At 44.3% G+C, this 23,805-nt stretch overlaps 1 protein-coding gene across 1 annotated transcript in view; it reads right to left on the reverse strand.

Annotated features, from left to right (window-relative positions):
* The window catches only part of TDRD7 (tudor domain containing 7), a 40,974-nt gene extending 17,946 nt beyond the window's left edge, over positions 1-23,028 (reverse strand). Inside the window, exons 1-5 of the mRNA XM_062512809.1 lie at positions 22,822-23,028; positions 15,543-15,684; positions 14,245-14,458; positions 8,987-9,072; positions 7,644-7,861 (exon numbers count right to left, since the gene is read on the reverse strand). Coding sequence (XP_062368793.1) covers positions 7,644-7,861; positions 8,987-9,072; positions 14,245-14,458; positions 15,543-15,684; positions 22,822-23,028 — 867 coding nt within the window. The remainder of the gene's footprint in view (positions 1-7,643; positions 7,862-8,986; positions 9,073-14,244; positions 14,459-15,542; positions 15,685-22,821) is intronic.
* Positions 23,029-23,805: the final 777 nt, after the last annotated feature.

Consider the following 23,805-nt stretch of genomic DNA (forward strand, 5'->3'; position numbering starts at 1 on the left):
TGACGTTGCCCCATTCCTCACATCTTTATGCCAGCTCTGAGGATCAGCAGACAAATTTGTCAGCAGTTCTTTTTGGCTGTAATAGCCTTTACCTCATAACATATTGAAGTTCTCCTACAAGGTCAAGAAAGCACAATCTTAGCACACAGGAGATGTACAGGTTGCAGGAAAAAGGAAAGATGTTGTCAAATGGAGTCTGACTTCATTTGGTGGCTCATCATATTGTCTAATCACTCATCACCAGGACCGAGTTCAGGTATCTCAACTGTGCCTGCTCTAGCACTGTTTGGAGAGCGAAGTTATTCTGGAGCTTCTGTCATCAACTGGCTCATTTCCACATGTGCTACAACACCATTTTCTCAGTGAGGCTGACACCAACTGTAGTCAGCTCATTGCTGAAGTACGTACAGCACATCTAATTACATTTTAGATAGGACATGTCTTGCGTGCTCTGAACTCTGTTCTAAATGGCTAGTGGCTCTGTGTCTAAACACCGATTTCTCCAATGACCATGGCAAAAGAAAGTTAACATAATTCAAGAGCTCATCTACTGGAAAGAGCTTTTAGGGTTTGTATAAAACTGTGAACCTTCATTCATACATACGAGCAGATGTGATAGCTGTTCCACTGTCTCCTTCATGTGCAAAGTACATTAGAGCTGGATTTTTTATTCTTTTAAGGCTGTTTCTCTGTTTAGAAGGATGACTCTTGCTTCACGCAGCTTAACTGTAGTATAGAAATTCCTTCTCTGAGACCAAAGACCTGACAAAACCAAAATTTCTCAAGGAATATAGCTCTCTACTGTGGCAATCCTTCTCTTTTCTGAGCATACCTGTTTAATTCACTCTGAATGTTACAGATTCAGAAAACAACAGTCTCAGTCCTATGTCAATTTGTTTACCAGACAATCCTGGCATCCTCCCAGGCCTTTAATTTTACTTTCTGCAGAAAGTCCCAACATGTATAAATGAAAATAAGAATAATAATCTGAGAACTAAATACAGCTAAAAAAAAAGAGAAAATAAAATATCCTACCAGTCAATTAGGCAACATCTCATTGTCATTTCAGGAAGGCCTCATTCTGATCTAAAAAATTCTCTACCTTTCTGTAATGATAATCTTCAACTTGTAGTGACTATTACAAAAAAAAACCCCAAACCAAAAACCAAACAACAAACCAATCTAGCACCCCCAAACCAGTGAAGAAATAAATATATGCTAATTTCTCCCTTAATTTCTCCAATTTTTTTTCCAGTTTCAAGACTGACAGACTGGTCCATACCTTATCAGACATCCAAGAGATTAAGTGAAGCAAAGAAAGACATCCTTTACCTTTTAAAACCTCCTCCTCATAGTAAACAGCCAGGTAAATGTTCTCCAGTCTGAGGCGCTTTTTCATACAGCGTCAGCCAATACACTGTTTAAGGTCACTAAACAATATGCTTTTGTGTTACATATTGTTTATCTTAATGTTTATTAAAAAGCAGTAAAAAATCTGACTGAGCAATGATAGATTACAGAGATAAAACTGCCCTCTGATAACAACATATTAATAGTTAATCCGGTATGTAGCCAGAGCTGGTAGAATATTTTACAGAAAGGAACATCATTGCTCTAAAACTGCTGAAAAGCAAATGTATCTCTTCCAGCATGAGTGGAATTTCAAAATTCAGACTGGTAGTGCTATTTTTCTACCAATTCCTTCAGAAAACAGACAAAGACTAAGGCAGTAATTTCCACAACATAACTCTAGAATCAACTCAATATGCATACTTCATTCAGACAATTAAAAGGTGTCTACTTTTTATTCATTCTACAAAAATACCGGCTCTAGGATTGGTGTTTTCACCAAAACTTTTGAGTTTTACAGACATGGAAGAACTTCTGCAGCACAAGGTATGATAGGGTCTAACAGGATCCATCTGTCCTGATGGATGAAATACATTTTTGGCTGTAACTGACACAAGTCTATGGAGCAGGATGGGATTCACCTGAGAGTACTAGGGCACCTGGAAGAAGCACTTGCCAAGCTGCCCTCAGTCCTGGATAACCAAGGAGGTCTGATGACTGGCGGTTGGCTAACATGATGCCCACCCACAAGAAGGGTTAGAAGGAAGATCTGGAGAGCTAGAGGCCTGTCAGCCTGACCTTGGCATTGGCAAAGGCTATGGAATACATCATCTTGAGTGTGATCACCTAGCACACACCAGACAAGCAAGGGATCAGGCCCAGCCAGCATGGGTTTGGGGAAAGGCAGGGTGACCAACCTGATCTCCTCCTATGACCAGGTGACCTCCCCAGAGGATGAGGGAAAGGCTGTGGATGTTGTCTACCTAGACTTGAGCAAAGCCTTTGACACCCTGTCTCACAGTATTTTCCTGGAAGAGCTGGCTTGGACACGAGCACTCTTTGCTGGGTTAGACACTGGCTGCATGGCCAGGCCCAGAGAGTGGAGGTGAATGGTTCTGCATCTAGCTGGGGACTGGTCACAAGTGGTGTTCCTCAGGAATTAGTATTTGGCCCAATCCTGTTTAAAATCTTTACTGAGGATCTGTATGAGACTGATTGTACTTACAGCATAATTCACTGATGACAGCAAGCTGTGTGGGAGGGTCGACCTGCTGGAGGGCAGGAAGGCTGTGCAGAGGGATCTGGACAGGGCGGATTAATGGCCCAAGGCCAGAGGTGTGAGGTTTAATAAAGCAAAGTCTCAGGTCCTGCCCTTGGGTCACAACAGCCCCGTGCAGTGCAATGCAGTGCAACAGGCTGGGACAGAGCACCCAGAAAACTGCCCTGCAAAAAAAGGGAGATGCTGGCCAACAGCGCCTGAACATGCAGCAGGACTGTGCCCAGGTGTCCAAGAAGGCCAATGGCATCCTGGCCATATCAGCAACAGTGTGGCCAGCAGGACCAGGGCAGTGACCGTCCGTCTATATTTGACACTGGTGAGACCACACCTCAAGTTGTGTGTACAGTTCTGGGCCCCTCATGACAAGAAAAACATTTAGGTGCTGGACCAAGTCCAGAGAAGGACAAAGGACCTGGTGAAGGGTTAGAGCTGGAGAGGGTAATTCCTATGAGGAGTGGCTGAAAGAACTGTAGTTGTTTAGCCTGAGGAAGAAGAGGCTCAGGGATGACTTTACCACCCTTTGCAACTCCCTTTGTGGAGGCTGTACCCAGGTGGGGGTTTGTCTCTTCTCCCAGGCAACCAGTAACAGGACAAGAGGTCATAGGCTAAAGCTGCATCGGGCGAGTTCAGGATGGAGATTAAGACGAATTTCTTCACTGAAAAGGGGGTCAGATATTGCACAGTGTGCCAAGGGAGGTGGCCAAGTCAGCATCCCTGGAGGTATTCAGTAAATGACTGGACTGACAACCTGTGCCATGGTTGCCAGTGTAGTGTTTGGTTGAAGGTTGGACTTGATCTTGGAGCACATCTGAAATACTTGTATGCCAACACACAGAGTATGAGAAATCAACAGGATAAATGTCAAGCACTGGCTAGTTCCCAGAGCTACAATTTCTCTGGTGCCAGCAAGACTTGTGGAACAAGCGCCATACCTGACATGCCGGGATGGAGGGCTGCAGGCTCTTCAGGAGAGGTAGGCAGGGCAGGCAATGTAGAGGAGTTACACTGTATAAAAAGGGGAGGTTTGACTGCATAGCCCTTACTATTAGTGATGACGTGGATGAGAGACCCTGGTTTCAAATGAGTGTTGCAGTGTCTGCTACCAAGAAGCGCTCAAGAGAAATCTCTGGATTGGCGTCTTGTTCTTACTGGAGACTGCAACTTCCCAGACATCTACTGTGAACACCATACTGCTGTGACAAGCAAGTCTGGGAAATGTGTGAAGTTTGTAGGAAATAACTTCTGGTCACCCTCAGAGTAGATCAACCAGGAAATACAGCCTCCTAGGCAGAGGACTGTATCACGGGAGGTTTGGACTCAATGTTAAGAAGCATTTTGTCACCAGGAGGGTGGTCAAACACTGGACCAGGCTTCTTGGTTGATGCCCCAAGCCTGACAGCATTCAAAAAATATTTGGATAATGCCCCTAATAACATAATATAACTTCTGATCATTCCTAAAGTGGTCAGCCAATTGGACTAGATGATCGCTGATAGATTCCTTCCAACTGAAATACTTTCCTATTTATTTTGCAAACACTTACCACTTGCATTTTCCAGTAATGAATCAATGGTACAGGAATAATGACATATAATAGCTTTGCATGCAGCTATTATAAATGCCAAGATCCCTTTTTCCCAAGCTTCAAAGTCCATACAGAAAAAAATCCCACTTTTTTTAAATGTAGCAAGAGTCCTTTCTGTCCATGGCTGTAATTAAGATTACAATGAAATTTTATAGGCCAGAAACATGGTATGAGAAGGTTACATACCTCTTCAGAGCCCTGGTCTTTACAACTCTGAACAACCCTGTATTATTAGCCAGCTAATAACTTGTATTTGCATCCTTTACAAACTCACTTGCTACAATTCCAACCAGCTTGTGTCCAAGTGTTACCCCTGAGTAATCCCACCACACTTTTGTGCCTTGCTGAAGGTAAACTATCCAAGGCATGCTCCATTTCCAACTTTAAACTAACTCAACACCAACACAAGGACATTCCCTAATGTCCTAGGACTGCCTAATTCTCTAAAAGCTTTTGGAAAAGAACCATGAAAATTCAAGCTAAAGTTTTGAGAGATGATTTAAGAGTTTAGGCCTCTCTTGCACTGCCATATCTGAATCACCATCACATCACACCTGAATCACTCACAGAGCTCAAGTAATTGAGGAGAGCTGAGCATGTACAAGGAAATGTCCCTTAAATATGCATACAGCTCAGTAAATATTTAGACTGCAAAGTACTAGTATTTGTATTTAGACTGCAAATGGAACCATTCAGCCATGTTGCCAGTACCAAATATAAACTTATTATTACATTTTGGGTTGTGACTTACAAAAAAAAAAAAAAGAAGTTTTTAATTTACATGCCTACATGCCTCTCACACCTCTGCTGCAGCTGCCTGCATCCCAGGGATTCAAGACTGAGCCCAAATGCAGTAAAACTATGTAACTTTGACTCAGAACTCTAAGAAAACAGCTAAGTTGTGAGAAGGATTCGTGACAAAAATATGTCGAAAGATAAGAAATGAGATAGGAGTTGGAAGTCTAAAATAGGGATCACTAGCTGCTCAAAGACACATGGCAAAGTAATTAGTCAAACAGGTAAGAAATTCTGATAAAAACAAGTGAAGGTGGGAGGGTCTCTGCCAGTCATCACATTTTCCAAAGCACTAGTACTGGAGGTGAAAGAAACAATTCAGCAACACTATGGATCTGCCCAGAGCTGTTGAAGCAGATTGTTCTATCAGCTGAGGTCTTTCTAGACAACAAAGGTAAGATTGTAAGCATATTTATTGTCAGCTCCATTGCTTATGAAGGCTGGGCTACAATATGTGACTGCTAGCCACTACTTGGTAACTTTGTACTTCTGCATTTAGCTGTGCAAAATATGTTGCTACAAGAAAGACACTCAAGCAAACTGACCTGGAGAGGTAACAGACAAATGGAGACAACGTCTCAGTACCTCCTGACTGAATGGCAAAGACTGAAACCAAGATCATCAACCTGCAACTTACAGCGTCATTTGGAGACTTGAACTCACTAAATAGGCAACATTTCCATCATGGTTGTAAAAACACAGAAATTACAATTTCCTAGATAAAATTCCTTCCTTTCAAACAGAAGTTTTAAAGATGCAAAGTTAATCAGAAGTGATACTCTCCAAAGCACAGTCCTCAAATTAAAAGCTTGGACACACTGACAGTTTATTAGGTTTGTTGTCTGCTGGTTTGTAACTATGCTACACTGGCCAGAATGAGTACAATAAGAATATCTTTTTCTTTACGAAGAGAACAAAAGAAACATCAGGAATGTTTTTGAGCCTGGCAGTCACTCCCATTGTAAGAAACCAACAAGAGATCAGATATCTGATACTTTTACTTTCACTGGAGGGTACAGTCTGTCTTCTGCATTTCAAAGGTTCTACAAAACTGTACACCTGCAGACAACATGAACCAGGAACTGATTATATTTAAGAGATGTATAGTAGTTTTCAAATTCAAACTTCTCCATGCCTGAGCCATAATTCAAATTTTGTAAGTCAGTAAACTGAAATGGGCTTCAGAAGCTCATTAACATTTCTCTACAATAAGATTGATTGTGCCAAAACAACTTGATAGTTCTGACTGCTGTTGTACTGTGCCCATTGTATTACAATGTTTCCATGGATTTAATCAGCGCTTATTTATGCTTAAATGACTTTATTTGCATGCTAGAAAGAAAGAGATAGACCCAACAGATAACAAGCAAATAGATAATGAATACAGAACAAAGATCCTGGATGAACAGGACTGACTGGAACACTAGCTACAAAAAAAGACTAAAATTTGCTGCATGAATTAAGCAATTCAAGACATAACAGCTTGCTCTATAGATAACACAGGAACCAATCACCAACCATCAAAACAAACTGCTGCTGACTGCATACATTTCTAGACTTTGTCGTAAGGTGTTACAAACACATTTTAAAGATCTGTGAGAACACCATAAACAGTATTATTTCTGAAGAGTTATTCAACTCAGTTAATTTCTTTTTTCTTTTGTTTGTTTGGTGTTTAATGCTTTTATATGAGAAAATACTTAGTAGGACATATAAAAAATGCACTTCAGGAAGACAAGTATTCTTATTATCTCAATACTCTTCTGTGCCACAGTTTGACAGACACCATAGAAGTTGAAAGTCTTCATTGATATCACTGGCTTGTTAAAGTAAAGCTAAATCAAAGCCTGGATGCAAAGTTGCATGACACCATAAATCACCCATGAATGGAGAAGAAGAGACAGAAGTACAGCAGTTGAAGACCCTCCGCCCAGTTGTGATGGCAAGTCATGTGTCAGATCTCTAAGTGGACACTCAGCCAGATACTAGCTCCTAATAAAAGAGGCAACAACACCCTTGGTAATCAGGGGTAACAGGCATCAGAAGGAGGGCAGAAAGGGGCCTAGCTGTAATCTCTCCCCCCAGTATTACCACTCTCCAATTTCATCTGTTATTGTATCATAAACCTAACTCACACAGCAAAATTCCTTAGCTTAAGATGTGAGAAAGACCTCTGCAGAAGTCTATGGAAAGATAAATACAGTTAGACCTCAGAACGTTCACAAAGGCTGTAGGTAGCTTACAGCTTTAAGAGGAGGTAAAGCATAAAAAGCAATTGGGGAAAAACCCAAACCAAGAACAACAAACATGACATGGAGATCACCTGTCATCCACTATTTCAGTAGTCAGTACTGGGGTCAGTTAGAGGTGGCAAGTAAGCAACCTCAAGCACTTGCTCTAGAAAACCACAGAGACTAACCTTCCTTCTTCAAAACACTAGTCCAGTCAGCAGTGATTTTCTGGACTTTCAAAAGGCATTGTTACAATTTGGGAGTGCGGTAGTGGGGATGTGGAGGTTTTTTGTCGCTGCTACAGAGCATGAAGGGAAATGCAGGTACACATAATATTTGGCAAATGAACACTTGGAAATTTATAGGGTAATGGCATCTCCCATAAAAATGGCTCAATACTTACTGTGCACACATGAGGCCAGTTCTCAAGCTGATAGAGCACTTCTGTGCTAAGGTCCTCCCAGTACATTTCCCGATAGATCTGAGGCATCTTGGACACCCTGACACCACTACTGTACTTGCTCAGCAGCTCCTTAATGCGACTTTGAAGTTCATGGACATCGGCAGCAGAAGAGCCAGAGGCAACAGTATGTGTCTCTGCAATGGATGTATTCAAGCTATCTGTTTAAAGAAAATACAGCTTTGAAGTAAACACAGTCCTACAAACAGAAAGTCAGATGATTACCTTCATCCTTAAAAACTAAACATGGGAGCTGCCAGCATACCACCAACTCTAAAATGTGGTTCTCCTGCCAAGCATGGCTAGTTCAGTCACTTCCTATGGCAAAGAATTAAGGAAATATCAGATATTTAGTAACTACTTAAAGATCAATTTTCAGTCACTGTAGTTATTTTCATAAGACGTTGCTACATGTTCCTTCTGAAGGGATTCTGGAAGAGGATAGAGAACCCTCAGCCCCACCACAGCTGAGACACTGCACTAAGGCAGTATTCTAAGAGGAGCACAAGATTATTTCTTTCTGAGTACAAACACACCAAGGTTACTGCATGACAACCAAGAATGTTCTTCTGTATTCAGACAGGTGTACAAATCAGACCAATGATTAGCCTTTCATTACAAGATATGTCCTGAGGAAAAGTCTCCACCCAGCAGGCAGCTTTTCTGTATCACTCCATCCAAGTAATCCCTCCAAGAACAGCAAGAAAAGTGACAACTGTTCAGCTGCTCTGGGCAGTTTCATACATTGTGTGAAGGAATTAGGCAGTCACTGCTCCACTAACTTACGTGCTGCCTCATCCCTACTCTTCCCTTTTTGGGGTGTATTTGCTACCAGACCTGAAGCTTCAGAAATCAGGCTGGCAAGTCACAAAGAAAGCAACATCATTTTGCAAGCCCATCAGCTGCACGACTGTTGAGCCATGCAGGGAAAAGAGTATTTGTTGGACAGATAGATTAGTATTGCCGCACTCCTGAAAGCCAGGATTTCATCCTTATACCTGATTCCTATCCCATTGGTGAAGTTACATGTACTCCTCCTGTTTCCAAACTCCTCACAGCAGCTTTATGATTGGCATTGACACTTACTGCCCAATGTTTTTACTAGAAGACTGCGAGGCTGACAAGCAAAAACATTTCCTCAGCACAATGAAATAAGATAGAAAAGGTTCACTAACAGAACTTGATTCCTCATCCAAACCCATCTTCATTCAAAACAATTACTAAAATGGCTTTTTAGCATGACACCCACTCTGAGTAGTCAACAAATAAGTTCTTAATGGACATACCAGTTGACTCTGTGGAAGAGCTTCTGGAGAGGTGAACTTGCAACTCCTTTTGAAACCGTGGTGGGACAGTCAGTCTCTTCTCAGACCTAAAATTGGAAAGAAAATTGTTTAGAATCACTCTTTTATCTCTAAATAACATTCCATTTGCTTCTAAGACTTATACATAAAACACATTCCACATATTCCACACACTCCTAGAAGGCTTCCTGCAAAAGATGAGTAGTCACAATGTCCTTGTCAGAAAGACAAACTGATCAGCAGTAACAGGACAGATCAACAGATGGTTTCTAGTTTTTATTCATTTTTCTCATTACTGTGAGAAACAAAGCACAGTAAAAAGACATTAGCAAAGCAAAAGCACATAGGAACACATAGGTATTCAAGGTCTTTTTGTGCATGCTGTTGGTTACTCTGTCTAACAAGTTCTTCTCTGAAGATCTCTCCCACTGAAAGCACACAAATGTCAAGCTTGCAGGTGTTCTTCTGGGGTCCCCCAGAGAGCAGCAGCTTTTACTTGGGAATACAGACACCAAAATGAGCTCCTGACACTGAAGAGGGCACAGCACTGTGTAGCTCACCAAGACCTGGAAAAAAAATCAGCTGTGGAATAATTACATACACTGCAAGCAAAACAGAAAAAGAGTTGAGGAAGAGAATTCAAAGACTAGGCACCATCTCCACCATAGCACAGCAAGTTGCTCTGAACCAGGCATATCCTGACAAGAGTAGATTCTGCACAGGCACTGGGCAGGCTTTGCAGAAGATCTCTGCCCAGGGGCAAGTTCTGGAATTCAGGAACAACAGTGGAGCAAGCCATAAACCTCACCAGCTGCAGAAAACACCAAGGGTCATTTTCACAGTTTCACCTGGACTCTGAGAAGGTAGGACAACAGTTCAAGTATGATGCTGATACTAGCTGCAACAGGAAGACAAGACCAAGTGCCCTATGTGTCATCATACTGACTTTTAATCAGAGCATATCCATGAATCAAAAAGAGACCTCCCACATTCATATCCCTTCTAAAGAGTATCTTAGATTTAACATTAATTTGTTTCCCTTGCTTTTATGCTGTCCTTGGTAGATGAATCTATCTCCATCAGCTATGGGATATCACTTGTACCAAAGACCAAATACTTCTGTTCTGAGTCATGTCCCACAGCACTAGCTGTCAGGACAGGCACTGCCTAGCTCAGCAATTTATAAAACAGGAGTCATGCCTAGAAGTGCTAGGCAGTAGAAGATCAACTACAAGCACATTTATGAAACTCAAAGTACAAAAGCAAAGCCACCCCTACAAAATCAAAACTTCCACTCACACCTGGCACTTGCTGGGTATCTGAAAAACCTCTTACAACACTTCACCTGCATTACAGAAGAACCCCCTACTTTCTAGGCACAGCTCAGACACCCACACAAAATGGGAGCAGTCTCTTCTTAGGAGGGCTATGGCTGCTCATACAGATGCTACAAGAATTCCAGGATCTCAGTTTTTTGTACGTGTATGCACCAGCATGGATAACTCTGAGCTGAACAGGAACTCAAGCTAAAAAAGTCCTCTTAATGGAAGCAGACTCAAAAGAGACTACCAGCTTTGCTAGGCAGAAGGTAAAACAATCCTATGAAATAGTGCCATGGGTAGTGGAGACTGTCCTGCTACCCCTGCCTGCCAATAGGAATCCATAGCTGTGTTCTAGTCCTCTGTGCCATATACACTTGTATCATCTTAAGCCCCACATCAGGTGACACAAATGATGTGACTTCAGGGTAGGCCAGCCAGAACTGCAGTAAAGTTCCAGTGAGGAAGAGGGCAGATGTCTCCCACATAAGGTATGCCATGTGAACACCCTGTAAAGGAACCTGGAACAGAGGACTGATGATTCCCTTCTGCTGCATGTAAAAGATAATTTGATTTGGGATTCTCTTGTTTTAAGATACTTCATGTAGGGTCTTCCTGTGCTTTCTGTTGTGGTTCAATAGTTTCCCACAACGTGGTGCTAACATTGTCTTTGAAACTGGTGATGACTGGGCTCAAGTCCTGCAATCAGACAAGTACTGTGTGATGCATTACTTGCTTACACAGATCATGATGGTCACACGTTTCCAACAATGACATGGAATACGGCCAGACAGTGCCAGGGCCAGCACACTTCCCTTCAGTTTGCAGGTATGGACAACTCAGCTACTTGCAAGGCCTCATGTTCCTCAGTTGCTAGCATGAGGCCTCCTAGCCACACCATCAGACTGGCCCCTCAAAAGTGCCTGACCACCCACATAGCCCTGCCAAGTCCCCACGTGTAGCTCCAGCTGAGAAGTTAGTCACTTCTCACTGCCATACATCACTGCCTCACAATGAAGGGGAGCGATGCCCTTCCCTGGCAATTGCCCTACCTCGGTAAGGCCCATGCCACCCCAATATGCCTTTTGGCCCTTGGGCAGTGCTATCTAAGCAGCAGGGTCAAGTGGTGGCCAGCCGTAAATGGCTCCTGCTGCTTCAAGCAAGGGGGTCACTAAGCATCTGAACCAGTTCTCATCCATGCTGCTGCCTTCCAGCTTCAAGGATCTCTGCAGTTAGCCTTATCAGCAAGGTCTCTCCCTGCCTCTGAGTGTCCACAGCAATATAGTCAGGATAACCTGAGGGACTGCTGCTATAAAGACAAGCCTCAGACCCTGCAACAGCATCTGCAAGGAAGCCTCAGACAACTGCCTTCATCATTTCTCTGCTGCCATGCAAGTGTGACAGAACCGGGAAGACAACAAACCTGTTCCCCTTCCAACTAATGCTACATAGGGACAAGCCCCTGAAGCTGTGACCATGAAATCACTGAAAAAAAAAAATCACAGAGTGCTATAGAAATGGGACATAGACTTTGGCAGGCACCAAAGGAAACCACCATTTGCACTGAGGAGTTTCACTACATGATACTGGGTGGAGCACCAATACCTGTCACCATCCAAAGTCTGTCAATGGCAGGACATTGTGTCAAGGCAAGGAACACACACACATCTGCCAAGGCAGGACAGATGTTCAACAGAAAAAGAGAAAACAGATCCCTATGTGCTACCATGAGAAGAACATGGATGTCCTTTCCTATGATGTGGGTACATGGAGGGGAAGAGTGGGTAACAGAAAGACAAAAACTGCACACAGATAACAGCTCACTCCAGACTGGGAAGTGGGGCAGAGACAGACCTTCAGGACTTGTCTCAGTCAACCTGTGCTGTGAAGGCTCAGCCACTCTCACAGGCAAGTGCTGACACCATTGCAGGAAAGGGTGCCCTCAAGTCTGCACCAGATAACTATGAGGCTGCTGTCAGCCCAGGATTTTTAGGGATGCTGTTCATAACTCCACTCATTGTACACTGTTTTTGAAGTCAGGACCTGCTGCCTCAAAGAAGCTTTCCCTCCTGCAATTCCCGAAGTACAAGCCAACTACAACAGTTCAGGAGGCACAAAATGTCCCCAGCAGCAAGAACACTGGGATCTTGCCAGTCCTGCTTTATACTGGTCAAGTTGAAACAAATTAACAAATTAATCCAGTCACATACAACTTTGTATTCACACAGAATATGAATCTCTCCTCCCAGAACTCTCCCTTCTCTATGTACCCAGGTTAACAGGACAGTATTTAGACTCCTTGCAAAAGCACAAGATTTCTCCTCCTCAAAAATACATGGGCCAAAGCAGACTTTTCATGTATCTTCTCCTACAGTGCAGGGCAGAATCAGACAACAGAAAGAAAAGAAAAGAAAAGAAAAGAAAAGAAAAGAAAAGAAAAGAAAAGAAAAGAAAAGAAAAGAAAAGAAAAGAAAAGAAAAGAAAAGAAAAGAAAAGAAAAGAAAAGAAAAGAAAAGAAAAGAAAAGAAAAGAAAAGAAAAGAAAAGAGAAAAGAAAAGAAAAGAAAAGAAAAGAAAAGAAAAGAAAAGAAAAGAAAAGAAAAAGACTTACCTAAAAGGAGCTCAGGAGAGACTGCTAGAGATAACAAAGATAACACAAAATGTAGCAGCAGACTACAGGAATAGCCAGAAGAGCGGTGACAGCTACCTAATTTTATTTCACACATTACAAGTCTTCAAATGTTATAACATACATCCTGTATTTTCCTTACAGTAACTAACTTGGAGAAAACTCTAAGTGCTCTTTTTGCTTTGCATGAGGCAAAGTATGTCTGCCTTTTAGGGAAATGCCACTTAAAAAAATGCAGCTCATCTACACACACAGAAAAGGGAAGGCCCAAGCACAGCTGCTCCTGCTTTCTGAGTCACAGCAGGATGACTTGGTCCTTCTCTCCTTTGCACAACAAACCCCTGATGGCACATGGAACTCATGCAGGTGAGTGGGGCAGGACGTGCCTGCTTTCTGTGGATCTTCCAGAAAGAGCAGGCACTGCAGCAAGGATTAAGCTGTTGTGCTGCTCTGGGCCACTTCACAGCTACGCTGCCATGGAAGTGGCATGCCACTGCCATTTCCATTCAACACCAGGCTGGCTTCCAACCCAGCCGGGCTTGGAGTCCTCCCCCTGCAGAGGATTACTGCCACAATCACAGCTCCAGCAGACTTAGCACAGCCACAATGAGCAGCAGCCAACACTTTCTCACCACTGTCAGCTGACGGCCCAGGGCAGCCGAAAACAACACAGAAAGAAATGATGGGGCAGCAGCTGACTAAGCCACCCGGATTAGAAAGGCTCAAACGGGGCTGAAAAGCAGCATGTACCGCTAACCCAGCAGAACCGCAGCTCCAGCCCTCAGCTCAGCTCACCCAAACACGGTCAGGTGGCTCCTGGCTCCGAGCATGCTGAGAGGGGGGCACAAACACTGAAACTGCAACACAGAAGTTGGACAAGAGGGAAAGAGCAGCCACCTGCAGACAACCATCACCCTCAATACACACATTACCTGTCCCTGCTCACAAATCTGTTCCTCCTGCTTTCTGTCACAATGGCTACAGCAGCGCCCTCCTGAGCACAGGCAACAGCCGCACACTCTCTTGCTGGGACACCTTTCTCCCAGAAAACATGGGAACAGACCAAGAGCACAGGCTAGCTATGGCAGCATCCAAAAAGGCCAAATATTGTCTGTCTCCTTCCAGGGATATCATCCCACGTTCAGACTTCACCTGCTGCAAGGGCAGAGGCCTGGATTCCCACTGGATCACAAAAGGCACTGCTTGTGTGGCAGCATCCAAGGATCCATCACATTTAATTTCCCCTCACTTGTGCGCGCACACATACACACACACAAACACACACATACTGACCTGTTTACCACAGTGACATGCCTCTGCATGGGGATTTCTTTAGGTGGTCCACTCCCAGCAGCTGAAGGTAAGGCAGATCGGGCATTCTCCACACCAGATTTCACACCTCCACATGCCATTTCTCTGCTTCGGGGCAGGCGAGGAACTGGCCTCTTACTGCCTTCTTCTGGCATGTTCAAAGACCGGGGCTGCCGCAAAGTTCCTTTGGGCTTTCCTAAAGAGTTTGCAGTTGCAGCCATGAGTAGCATTCTTTTCTACCCAAACTATCTCCACCTCCCTAGCCACCTCCTGTACTGCCATCCAAAGGTTTTCTTCTCTATTCTGGTTTGTGGGCACCTGAAGTTCACCACGCAGCAGAAGTGACCAAGTTATACAGACAGAGGAACACACCACTTTAGCATTCAGGCAACACTGGGATAAACAAGCTCTTGGTCACTACGCTGTTTATATGCTGGATGTGCAGCATCAGTTTTGGAGGTTTCAAATACTTTCAAGGTGATTGATGTGCAAGACAGTGAATCAACTTGCCTTTATAATCCCTGTCATTTAACTGGGATATGAGCCACTAGTTCAGCTTCCCAACTGGCATCCTTGTAGAAAAGCAAGAAGCAGAAAACACTTCATTATAGACAAGGGGAATACACAAAAACTATAAGACCCACTGTTGCTCCAAGCTGCCAAATGGGTGTTACCTGGGTTTAATCCTGGGCCCAATTCCACAGACAGTCACACAACAGCATAGCAGTGAGGAAAACATGACCCATACTTCAGGAAAACACTGCTACAGCAGCTTATGCAAAAGGTAGGAGGTAAAAAGAGCTGAAAATGGGCATCAGAACTTTTGTGGCTCTATGACACTGGCATCAGCAACAGGAGCCACTGAAACAGCCGCAGATGAAGCTGCAGGAACTTCTCACTGTGAGGGAAAGGTTCAGTCCTCCCACTCCACAACAGGTCAAGGCCAGCCTTAAAGAACAAGCAGGCTCATTGCCACATTTCTTGCTCGCATCTCAGCTGTGTTTCTCACAGAAGCAGGAGCACATGACAGTGAAGCCAAGTGTCCTACAAGGATCAAGATCATTCACATCTCACATACACACCTGAAAAGGGCTTTCTCTCTGACGATGGCTTTCAGATATAAGCACCCTTGTCAAGACCACTCATCCTCCCAAGAACTCTCCACTCGGACCATGTAACTCGTGGCTGTAGGTGACATACCATCACAGCCTAGACTTTTGCTGCAGCAGCTGCACAATTCTTTCACAAAGGCAGGCCCTCTAGAGCTGCCTGTGGCTTACCTGATAAACTGACTGGAGATGTGTTCTTCAGCCTCATCTGACAATTCACCTGCCGGACAGTTTTCTTCTTGGAACTCCTCTGTCGGGCCACCAGTTGAGCAACTCGCACAGTTTCACTGCAACTAACAGCATGGCAAATGACCTTGTTGGAACAGGAAGGGGACAGGGGAAAAAGCAGTCAGTGAGACCCATGCTTATCCACAGCCCTTAGAATCACTTGTATCCCTTTCCAAGCCTGTAACTGCTGGATCATGGAGGCCAGCAGGCAGTTCAGGAAAGGCTTCAATGGCAGACATGGATCTTGGAGATCTCACTCTCCTTTTGTGAAATCCTAGAAGAAACCTCTGTGAACCTCAAAAATCACCAAACCAGAGACAGCCAGAGCCTCTCCATCACCTTTTCACATTAGATTGGGCCTCTCTGAGAAACAGCCTGGTTTCTAACTGCCATCCCACAGACCTACAAGCTCACCTTATAATTTTGGGAATCCATGGGGTTGCAGCCTGTCCTTGTTCCTCCTGCAAAGGCTCACTAGAGGTTCTGGCACCGCACTGACCCTGTGGAGCAGGGTTGCCTTTGCCACACTTACCAAATAAACTGCACAACTATCCTGGCTGCACCAATCACCTCACAGGCACTGGGCTGGCCCCCAACAATAGCCCAGCCTTAGAAAAACCCACAGCTATTTCCCTGCCCAACTCCATGGCCTCTTTCCTCAACATCCACTCACCACAGGCCATCCCATGGATGGATACAGGAACTTGGCCTTGGCAAGACACCAAACCATGTGCCTAGCATACACTCTGTCTCACAAAGAAGATGAAAGCCCAAGCTTTCAGGCCATTCAACTGCTGCAAAGGCAGCTGGATAAGTATTTTCCCAGGACTAGGTGGACTCCAGGACTAGACTGTCCTTCTAAGGACATAGGCAATTACCTCAAAAGCACAAAGTTTAAAATGGATGTCTGTGGTCTCAGCCATGCTCTGTGGTGGTGGTAGAGAGCCCCTTTCTCAGCAGTGCCATGGGTCCAGTACTGCTGTCTTGGTAGCCATGGCCCCCAGCAAACATCGGAGATGATCATTTTGCACAGGAGCAGGGCAAGAGAAACTCAAGGACTTGACCAGCACCTCTGAAATTTAGGAAACAGCAGCTCCAAAAACAATCTTTTCTCACAACCAAGACAGGGCAATCAAAACAGAAAACAACAAAAGCAAGAGATTGCTAAGCAGCAACAATTTGTTCCACGGATCTTCCCAAGTCTCCCAGGGTGACCCACACAGCCTACGAAAATGGATGATGACACTAGAAACCAGGCAACTCCTCCAGCAGTTGCTGGAGAACTCCAGCTGTCCAGCTCATCCTTCCCCCTCCTCTTCCTCTTCCTCCTCCTCTGCTGCACACCCAGCACCTTTGCTGGGCTGGCTCAACACAGAGCCACTGCAGGGAGGACCTCTTCTTCTGAGGGTCATCTCTTCTGCCCCAGGAGCTCCTGCTTAAAAATCAAGCAGTGTCTGTGCTGCACAGTCAGCACTGATAAAAACAGCAAGCCAGCAGTGTCACCACTGTAGTGATTAAATGCTAGTAATCACAGAAAAACTGAGTCTGGAAAACATTGCTACAGTCCATGTCAGTCCATGTCCACACAGCATCTTTGCTCAAAGTAGCATCAGCTAGACCTAGTTAGCCAGGTGGTAGAATACTTCCAAGGACAAAGAACTCTCATGCACTCTTGACAAATTCTTCCATTGTTTAGCCAGCCTCATGGTAAAAAAGTGGGCGGTTTAATGTTTACATGGGACTGCTTTTATTTCATGCTGCTTTCGGTGCCTCTTGTCTGTCCACTGAATTACCAATGAGAGCTGGAATTAGAGTTGGGCTCCACGGTTTTTTTACTCCCTTTAACAGACATATGGATAAGATTTCCTTGAGCTTTCTCTTTTCCATCACAATCTCCACGCTCTGAGCCCTCCATCAGAGATGTTATTTACAGCCCCTTCATAATCTTCACAATCATTCAATGAACTTGCTTCAGTGTGGCCATGTCTGTCTTATTCTGGGAAGCTTAGAATAAGATGTGGTTTCACTGCTGCTGAGCAGAGGGGAATAATCACCCCCATCAGAATGCTGGCAATTCTTCCTGATGAAGCCCAGTATACTGTTGGTCTCCCTTGCTACAATGACACCCTGCTCGCTATGAACTTTGCATCCCCCAGAACTCCAGGGCATTTCTCTGCCAAGCTACTTTTCAGTTGGTGAACCCCAAAACTATACAGGCACATAGGGTTTTTCTTCCCCGAGTGCAAGACTTGGCATTTCCCTGTACTGAACTTCACAGAGTTCCTGGTGCTCCACTTCTCCTGCTTCTTGAGATCCCTCTGAACAACAAGCACATTTGTGTCCTCTATCAGTCTCTGAAGTGGTTTCCCAATGGGTTTTGTGGCACAGTTAGAGAAAAGGATATTACAAGCCCTATCAAAATTCAGTTAAACTACATCCAGTGCTCTCCATTCAACCAATCATCGCAATTTGGAAGGGTATTTTTCTAGTCACAGATGATTTTCACTTCATAAATCCATACTGACTTGCCTTCTTGTCTTTCTTGTCTATAACAACTTTCCCACAGTTCAACATCAGGCTGATCTTCCCGCCCTCCCCAGTGAAGGGTGGTGCTTTCTTTCAGTCCTCAAGAACCTCCCACAAACTACCATGACCTTTCTAAGGTAACTGACATCTGTGGGTGCACTGCAGTAAACTCATGGACTTGTGCACATTCAGTTTTTCCAAATGTTCCCTATCTTAATCCTTCCCCAACAAGGATAGGACTTCCTTACCCTACACTTTCCTCTGCCTATTTCCACAGTATCTCTATACCCCTTCCAGTTCACCCAGTTCTGCTTCTATCTCCTGTCGGCATGCTTGTAATGGTAGATTTAAGTCAGGAGCTCCTTCTCCACCCATGTGTACCTTCTCCAACCTTGCTTAAGAGAGAGACTCTGTCATAGAGCAGCCTGTACCTGTATCATAGCCCATTTTTGTGAAAGGTGAACCTGAAATCCTTCACTCTTCACCCCTTCACAGATACTTGTGCAACAATCTGCACTCAACACTTTGAGCATGGACTTCATAAGGTTTTAGTGAAGTGAAACACAACAAAAAGCTGAAGGTCATTTGCTGTACCTTCTTTCTTCCAGTTTTTATTTTGTCCCTGTATCCCTGTCCCAGTTTCCTCTCATTACCTGTATACTTAACCAGCTATTTTAAGGACTTTCTTTGAAAGCACTTTCTCAGAACTGGCAGTGCTCTGGGAGCTGTTCTCAAGGGGATGGCACTTTGTCTTGGTCTTCAGGTTGTTCAAATAATCAATAGCAAACACTGTTTTTCTTAGGTCCATGCATGCTTGTTTGGGCAGCATCTGTATAATCCTCCCAGGCTGCTACTCCCTGCATCCACCTCATGCATGCTTCCACTTATGTCTCAGTTTTGTCAGTGCTCCTGTCCCCTTTGCTTTTTTCCCCCCAACTGTTGGAATATACTATTCTTGAAACTGGAGGAGGCAATCCTTGAAAGCTCACTAGCTCTCCTAGATCATTCTCTTCAGGGCTGTATTTCCATGAGTCTTCCAAGCAGATTCCAGAACAGGCCAAAGTCTGCTCTCTCAAAGTTCCGCAGTATTGATCCTACTTTTTGTTTTTCTCCCCCTCCTTTCAAGCTCACAGACACCATCTAGCCAAAGACAGGGCTCTTCCCAGCCTTTATATCTGCAATCGTTGTTCCTTGTTTTCAAGGACTGTGTCCAGCAGAGCACCTCTTTTCATTGATTCATTGAAAGCATCAAGATGGTGAGAGCAGCAGACCCCAGAAACATCCTGAATTGCTGATACTTGGATGTCTTGTCCCTATAGCAGGTATGGCAGTGGCCCCGTGAAGATCAAAGCCTGCAAGTGTAAGGCTTCTTGTGGTTGTCAAAAGAAGGTGTCATCTGGTTTGTCCACTACTTCTTCACACCTAAGACATTTGTAACAGCTAAGACATTGCAACAGATAGCCACCACCTTGCCATTACACTGGTCTGTCCACTACTCATAAGCTCTTGCTCTCTCATCATCTGTCCCAAGACAGAGATCCCAGCATCCTCACTGCTCTCAAACTTGGAAGGTCTCATAGAAAGCCTCCTATTCATCACTGCAGCCTATAACTCCTCAGCAACCAGTGTCAACCCACAGCAGCATGCTAGTTGTGTGACCTGTTGCAACAACTCCCCATGACTTCAAACACAAAAATCTCCAGTTTCTTCTGGTTGTAGCCCAAGCTGTGGACAGTCATGTACTGGCACTTCAGAGAGGTGCTCAGTTGAGTCCACTTCCAGAAAAACATATGAGAGCCTTCCTCAAACTCCTAGATAACAGGAGTGGATGCATGGGATGGATCACTTGACCTTTGTTCTTGAAGCCTCAATAAAAAAGGTTTTTTTGTCTCTATACAGTTTATCATAGTTTTATAACTGCACATTTTCACTTCTTTGGTACATTTCAGGTTTTTCCTGTCACTAATGTTCTAAGTAATTTTCAGCACCTCCTTCCCTTGTTTCATAGTGATAAAGTTTAACAAAATGGTTTAAATTAAAATGAATTCAGTTGTAAAAAGGGATGGGGTAGATGAGCAGAGCAAAATAGTTTTCAAATTCCTCCTCTAGAAGGGGCTTAATTATTCAAGCAGAAGTCATAGTTTTCTTAGAGGAAGGTGTAACAACACACCTCTTATAAATGAATATGAAGCAAAGCAAAATAGGGTTCCCTGAAATAATGCAACCATCTGTTGCAGGTGCACAGTATTCCAATGAGTTCCCTTGCAGTGCTTTCTACATATTGAACTTATTTCTCATCTTCTGTGGAAACTGGAGGCCATATCTACTGCATAAAGAAGAAGTCACCAGCTTTAATCTTCCCCACATTAAAGACAGCTAAATTAGTGTTCAGTAGCAAGAGGAACAAAGGACAATTTATATAATTGCCCTCCCAAGATAATCAGTCTGTTCGGCCTCAGTTACCTACCTAATATTCACCTCCCACAAATAATTAAGGCAGCCTGTAACATGTGGCGCTTCAAGATCAATTTGTATTATTTACTGCCTGCTTTATACTATTCCTTGATGAAGGCATTTCTTACGGTATATCTTGGAAAGCTGACATAGCAGTAAGGAAAGTCCTTTTAAAGTGATCTAGACTGTAGTCAGGATCATTAACTTCCACTAGACCCCTGAATGTCTTTGCTTTCCTGTCCCACTGCTCACAAGGGGATTAAAGGAAGCAAGGGTCTTGACAGACATTTTGGAGGTCAGGGTACTCCAGAGCCATGAAGAGAGACTGGCTGACTGTGTGCTCTTACAGACTTCTTACAGAGGCCTTGTATGGCCTCTGAGCTGTGGTATCAGCCTATAATGGAACTCGAGTATTCTGGAGAGAGGTTAACAAAGAGAACAGGCTTAAAATGACATATAAGGTCTTGTAACAAAAAGGAACATGGGAGCAGTCCCAGGTAGCTTAGCAGCCCACATCAGTGCACAATCATGCTTGCCACCCTCTGCTTAATGTCGGCCACGGTGACATTACGGATAGTGGCAAAAGGAATGTCATCAAACAAACATGGGCACCTCTCCTCTGTACCTCTCCTGCCTTCCAAGTGTTCAACAAGGTGCTTCCTCTCAGCTCTTTCAGTTGTACAGAGCACAGTTGGCACTTCTGAACCCGAGTGAGTCCTCCTCAACCAACTCAAAATCCCTGTTTAGTCACTTTCTCCTTTTTCACCTCCTAAAGCCACATTTCACTCTCTTGCAACAGCTGCCACTAAGAAGTCACTGTCCTTACTGCTATGCAAGAGTTCACAAGGCTCTCAGCATACATCATATTAGTGGATAAACAAGGCTCTCAAGGGAATGGGAGGATACCAGATTACACTCTGCAAGGCTCTAGTTAGAAACAGATGGCTGTCTGCCAGAACCACCACGAGGAAGCATTTAATTGCAGGATCACAAATGACCCCAGACCTGAGGTACCTGCAATCCTGTTACGGATGTAGCTGCAACTGAGGCTGCTTTGGAGAAAAAGAACCCAAACTTGTGCATCTGCTGTAAAAGGGCAAATCCTGATGTAAATATGCAGAACAGGAAATGGTTGAACAGCCACATTTCCAGGTATCGGGACAACACCCAGGATACCTCTCACTGTATTCTCACCACCCAGCTAGGGTGAGAAGAGGAAGAACTAGTTCTGAGTTTCCCAGATGCCATCTCGATCCAGCTGAGCAAACAAGGAAGCTCAGCCTTAAGCCTTGTCTCTTCAGACCTGCTATAACAGCCATACATTGTGCCAAACATCCACTAGCTTTCTGCTCTGCCTCGGGCTACAAAGCCTTCAGGAACCGAGACATAGCTCCAGCAAGGGAGAGGCTTCAACCTTGCCATGCAGATCATCTGCAAGTCACACAGCTACAACAGCTATCAAGAGAATGCATTCTGACTTCAAATCAGGAAGTCCAAGGATGGGACTGGGCAAGGATGTTTGTGGTCCTAGCAAGCTGCTTCCAAGGTGGCAGCCACCAGGAGACACAGGCTAGTGCAACAAGAGCAAGGAACAAGGGACAACTCTTCTAACACACTGATCCTCTGCTAAAATCTGCTTCTCTTGATCTGTGTGATGACCCTTTATCCTTGCAGCTTGCCAAGCAGAGGCACTTGCAACTGTTGGAGCAAGGCACCTCACTTGCATGAGCTCTTCCTCACCTCAGCACATATTTGTAGTCCTGTTGCACTTCAACCCATAACAAACAACTCCAAAGCAAGCACTGTCAGGCTTACAAGCAACAGCACCTAAGAGTTTCGTTATAGGAAAAAAATTATACTAAACCCCACTGAGACGAGATGATTAATACACACAAGTTAATCTTCTTTAAGGACAAGCCACTAGTATCTCCTACAAAGTCAGAAATGCTGAGAAAGGGGCCAGATCTCTACAGTCACACAAGTGATCTTTCCATACAGAATTCACATTTTCAGGAAAAAGCCCAGCAAATTTACACCTTTTGCATACACAATCTTGGGTCTGGAATGCAGAGACAGGAAAATAAGGAACAAATAATTATCTTAAGTCACAGCTTCCACCTCTCTCAGAATTAGTGCACTATATACATGCTACAGAGATCCACAGCACAGAATGAAGTAAAGCTATGAACCAGGAACATTGTGCCATCATAAAACCCTTTTTGGAACCGTAACTGATTCTTACCTCTCCCATTTTGTTCTCTTCCAATTTGACCACTCCTGGGACACTCTCCAAGTAGCTTTCCAGTGTGTCATATCCTAGGTGCTTGAAGGGAATTAACTCATTGGTCAGTGATCTGTATTCACTTTGAAGTTCTGACAAACGTATGCCATTTTTAAAAGCATGAAGAACAGCTCTCAGGGCTTTTGCAACAAGTTCTGGCTCCTGCATCTTCACCTATACCCCTGCCTCCAAAAGAACAAAAAGAAGGGAAAATAGCACATTTTTACATACATAGGCTAACATCACTGGCTTTTACTATTCAATCTCCCTCCCCCAACAAGCCAGAATGCAGCAACTCAGTGTCCCATCTCTGAAGACTTTGATACTTCTGGGTAGACTTGTAGAGCCATGGTTGTACAAGCCAAGAATAAGGTGGTATGGAACACATGGGGCATGACATTGTCAAAAAGTGCTGACAAAGGAACGCAGCAGCCATCACGCAGAGGTTGGCTCTGCCAGACCATCACCAGAGGTCACAAGGCCAGAAGAGGGGAGGGTGCGGCTATGCAATTGACCCACCACAGACAAGTACTGGATACTGTAGCTGGGACAGGGAAATTCTGCAAGTCTGTAAAACTGGGGAATGAGCTGCATCCTGGAAAGAGGCCTGGGGGTTCTGACACTGGGAAGTTGAACATGAGCCCGACGCGTCCTGGCAGCCAGGAGGGCCACCCATGTTCTGGGACACATCTGTGTCCCAACACGGCCAGCAGGGCAAGGGAGGGGATTGTCCCACTCTGCTCTGCACTGGGGCAGCTTCACCTCGAGTGCTGGGGGCAGTTTTGGGCAACACAGTATAAGAAAGACATTAAGCTGTTAAGAGAGTGTGGAAAGAGTGGCAACAAAGATGCTGAAGAGCTGGGAGGGGAACCGCTATGAGGACTGGCTGAGGTCACTTGGTTTGCTCAGCCTGGAAAAGACTGAGGAGAGACCACATTGAAGTGG

This window comes from Cinclus cinclus, chromosome Z (assembly GCF_963662255.1).
Source record: "Cinclus cinclus chromosome Z, bCinCin1.1, whole genome shotgun sequence".
Classification (NCBI taxonomy): Eukaryota; Metazoa; Chordata; class Aves; order Passeriformes; family Cinclidae; genus Cinclus; species Cinclus cinclus.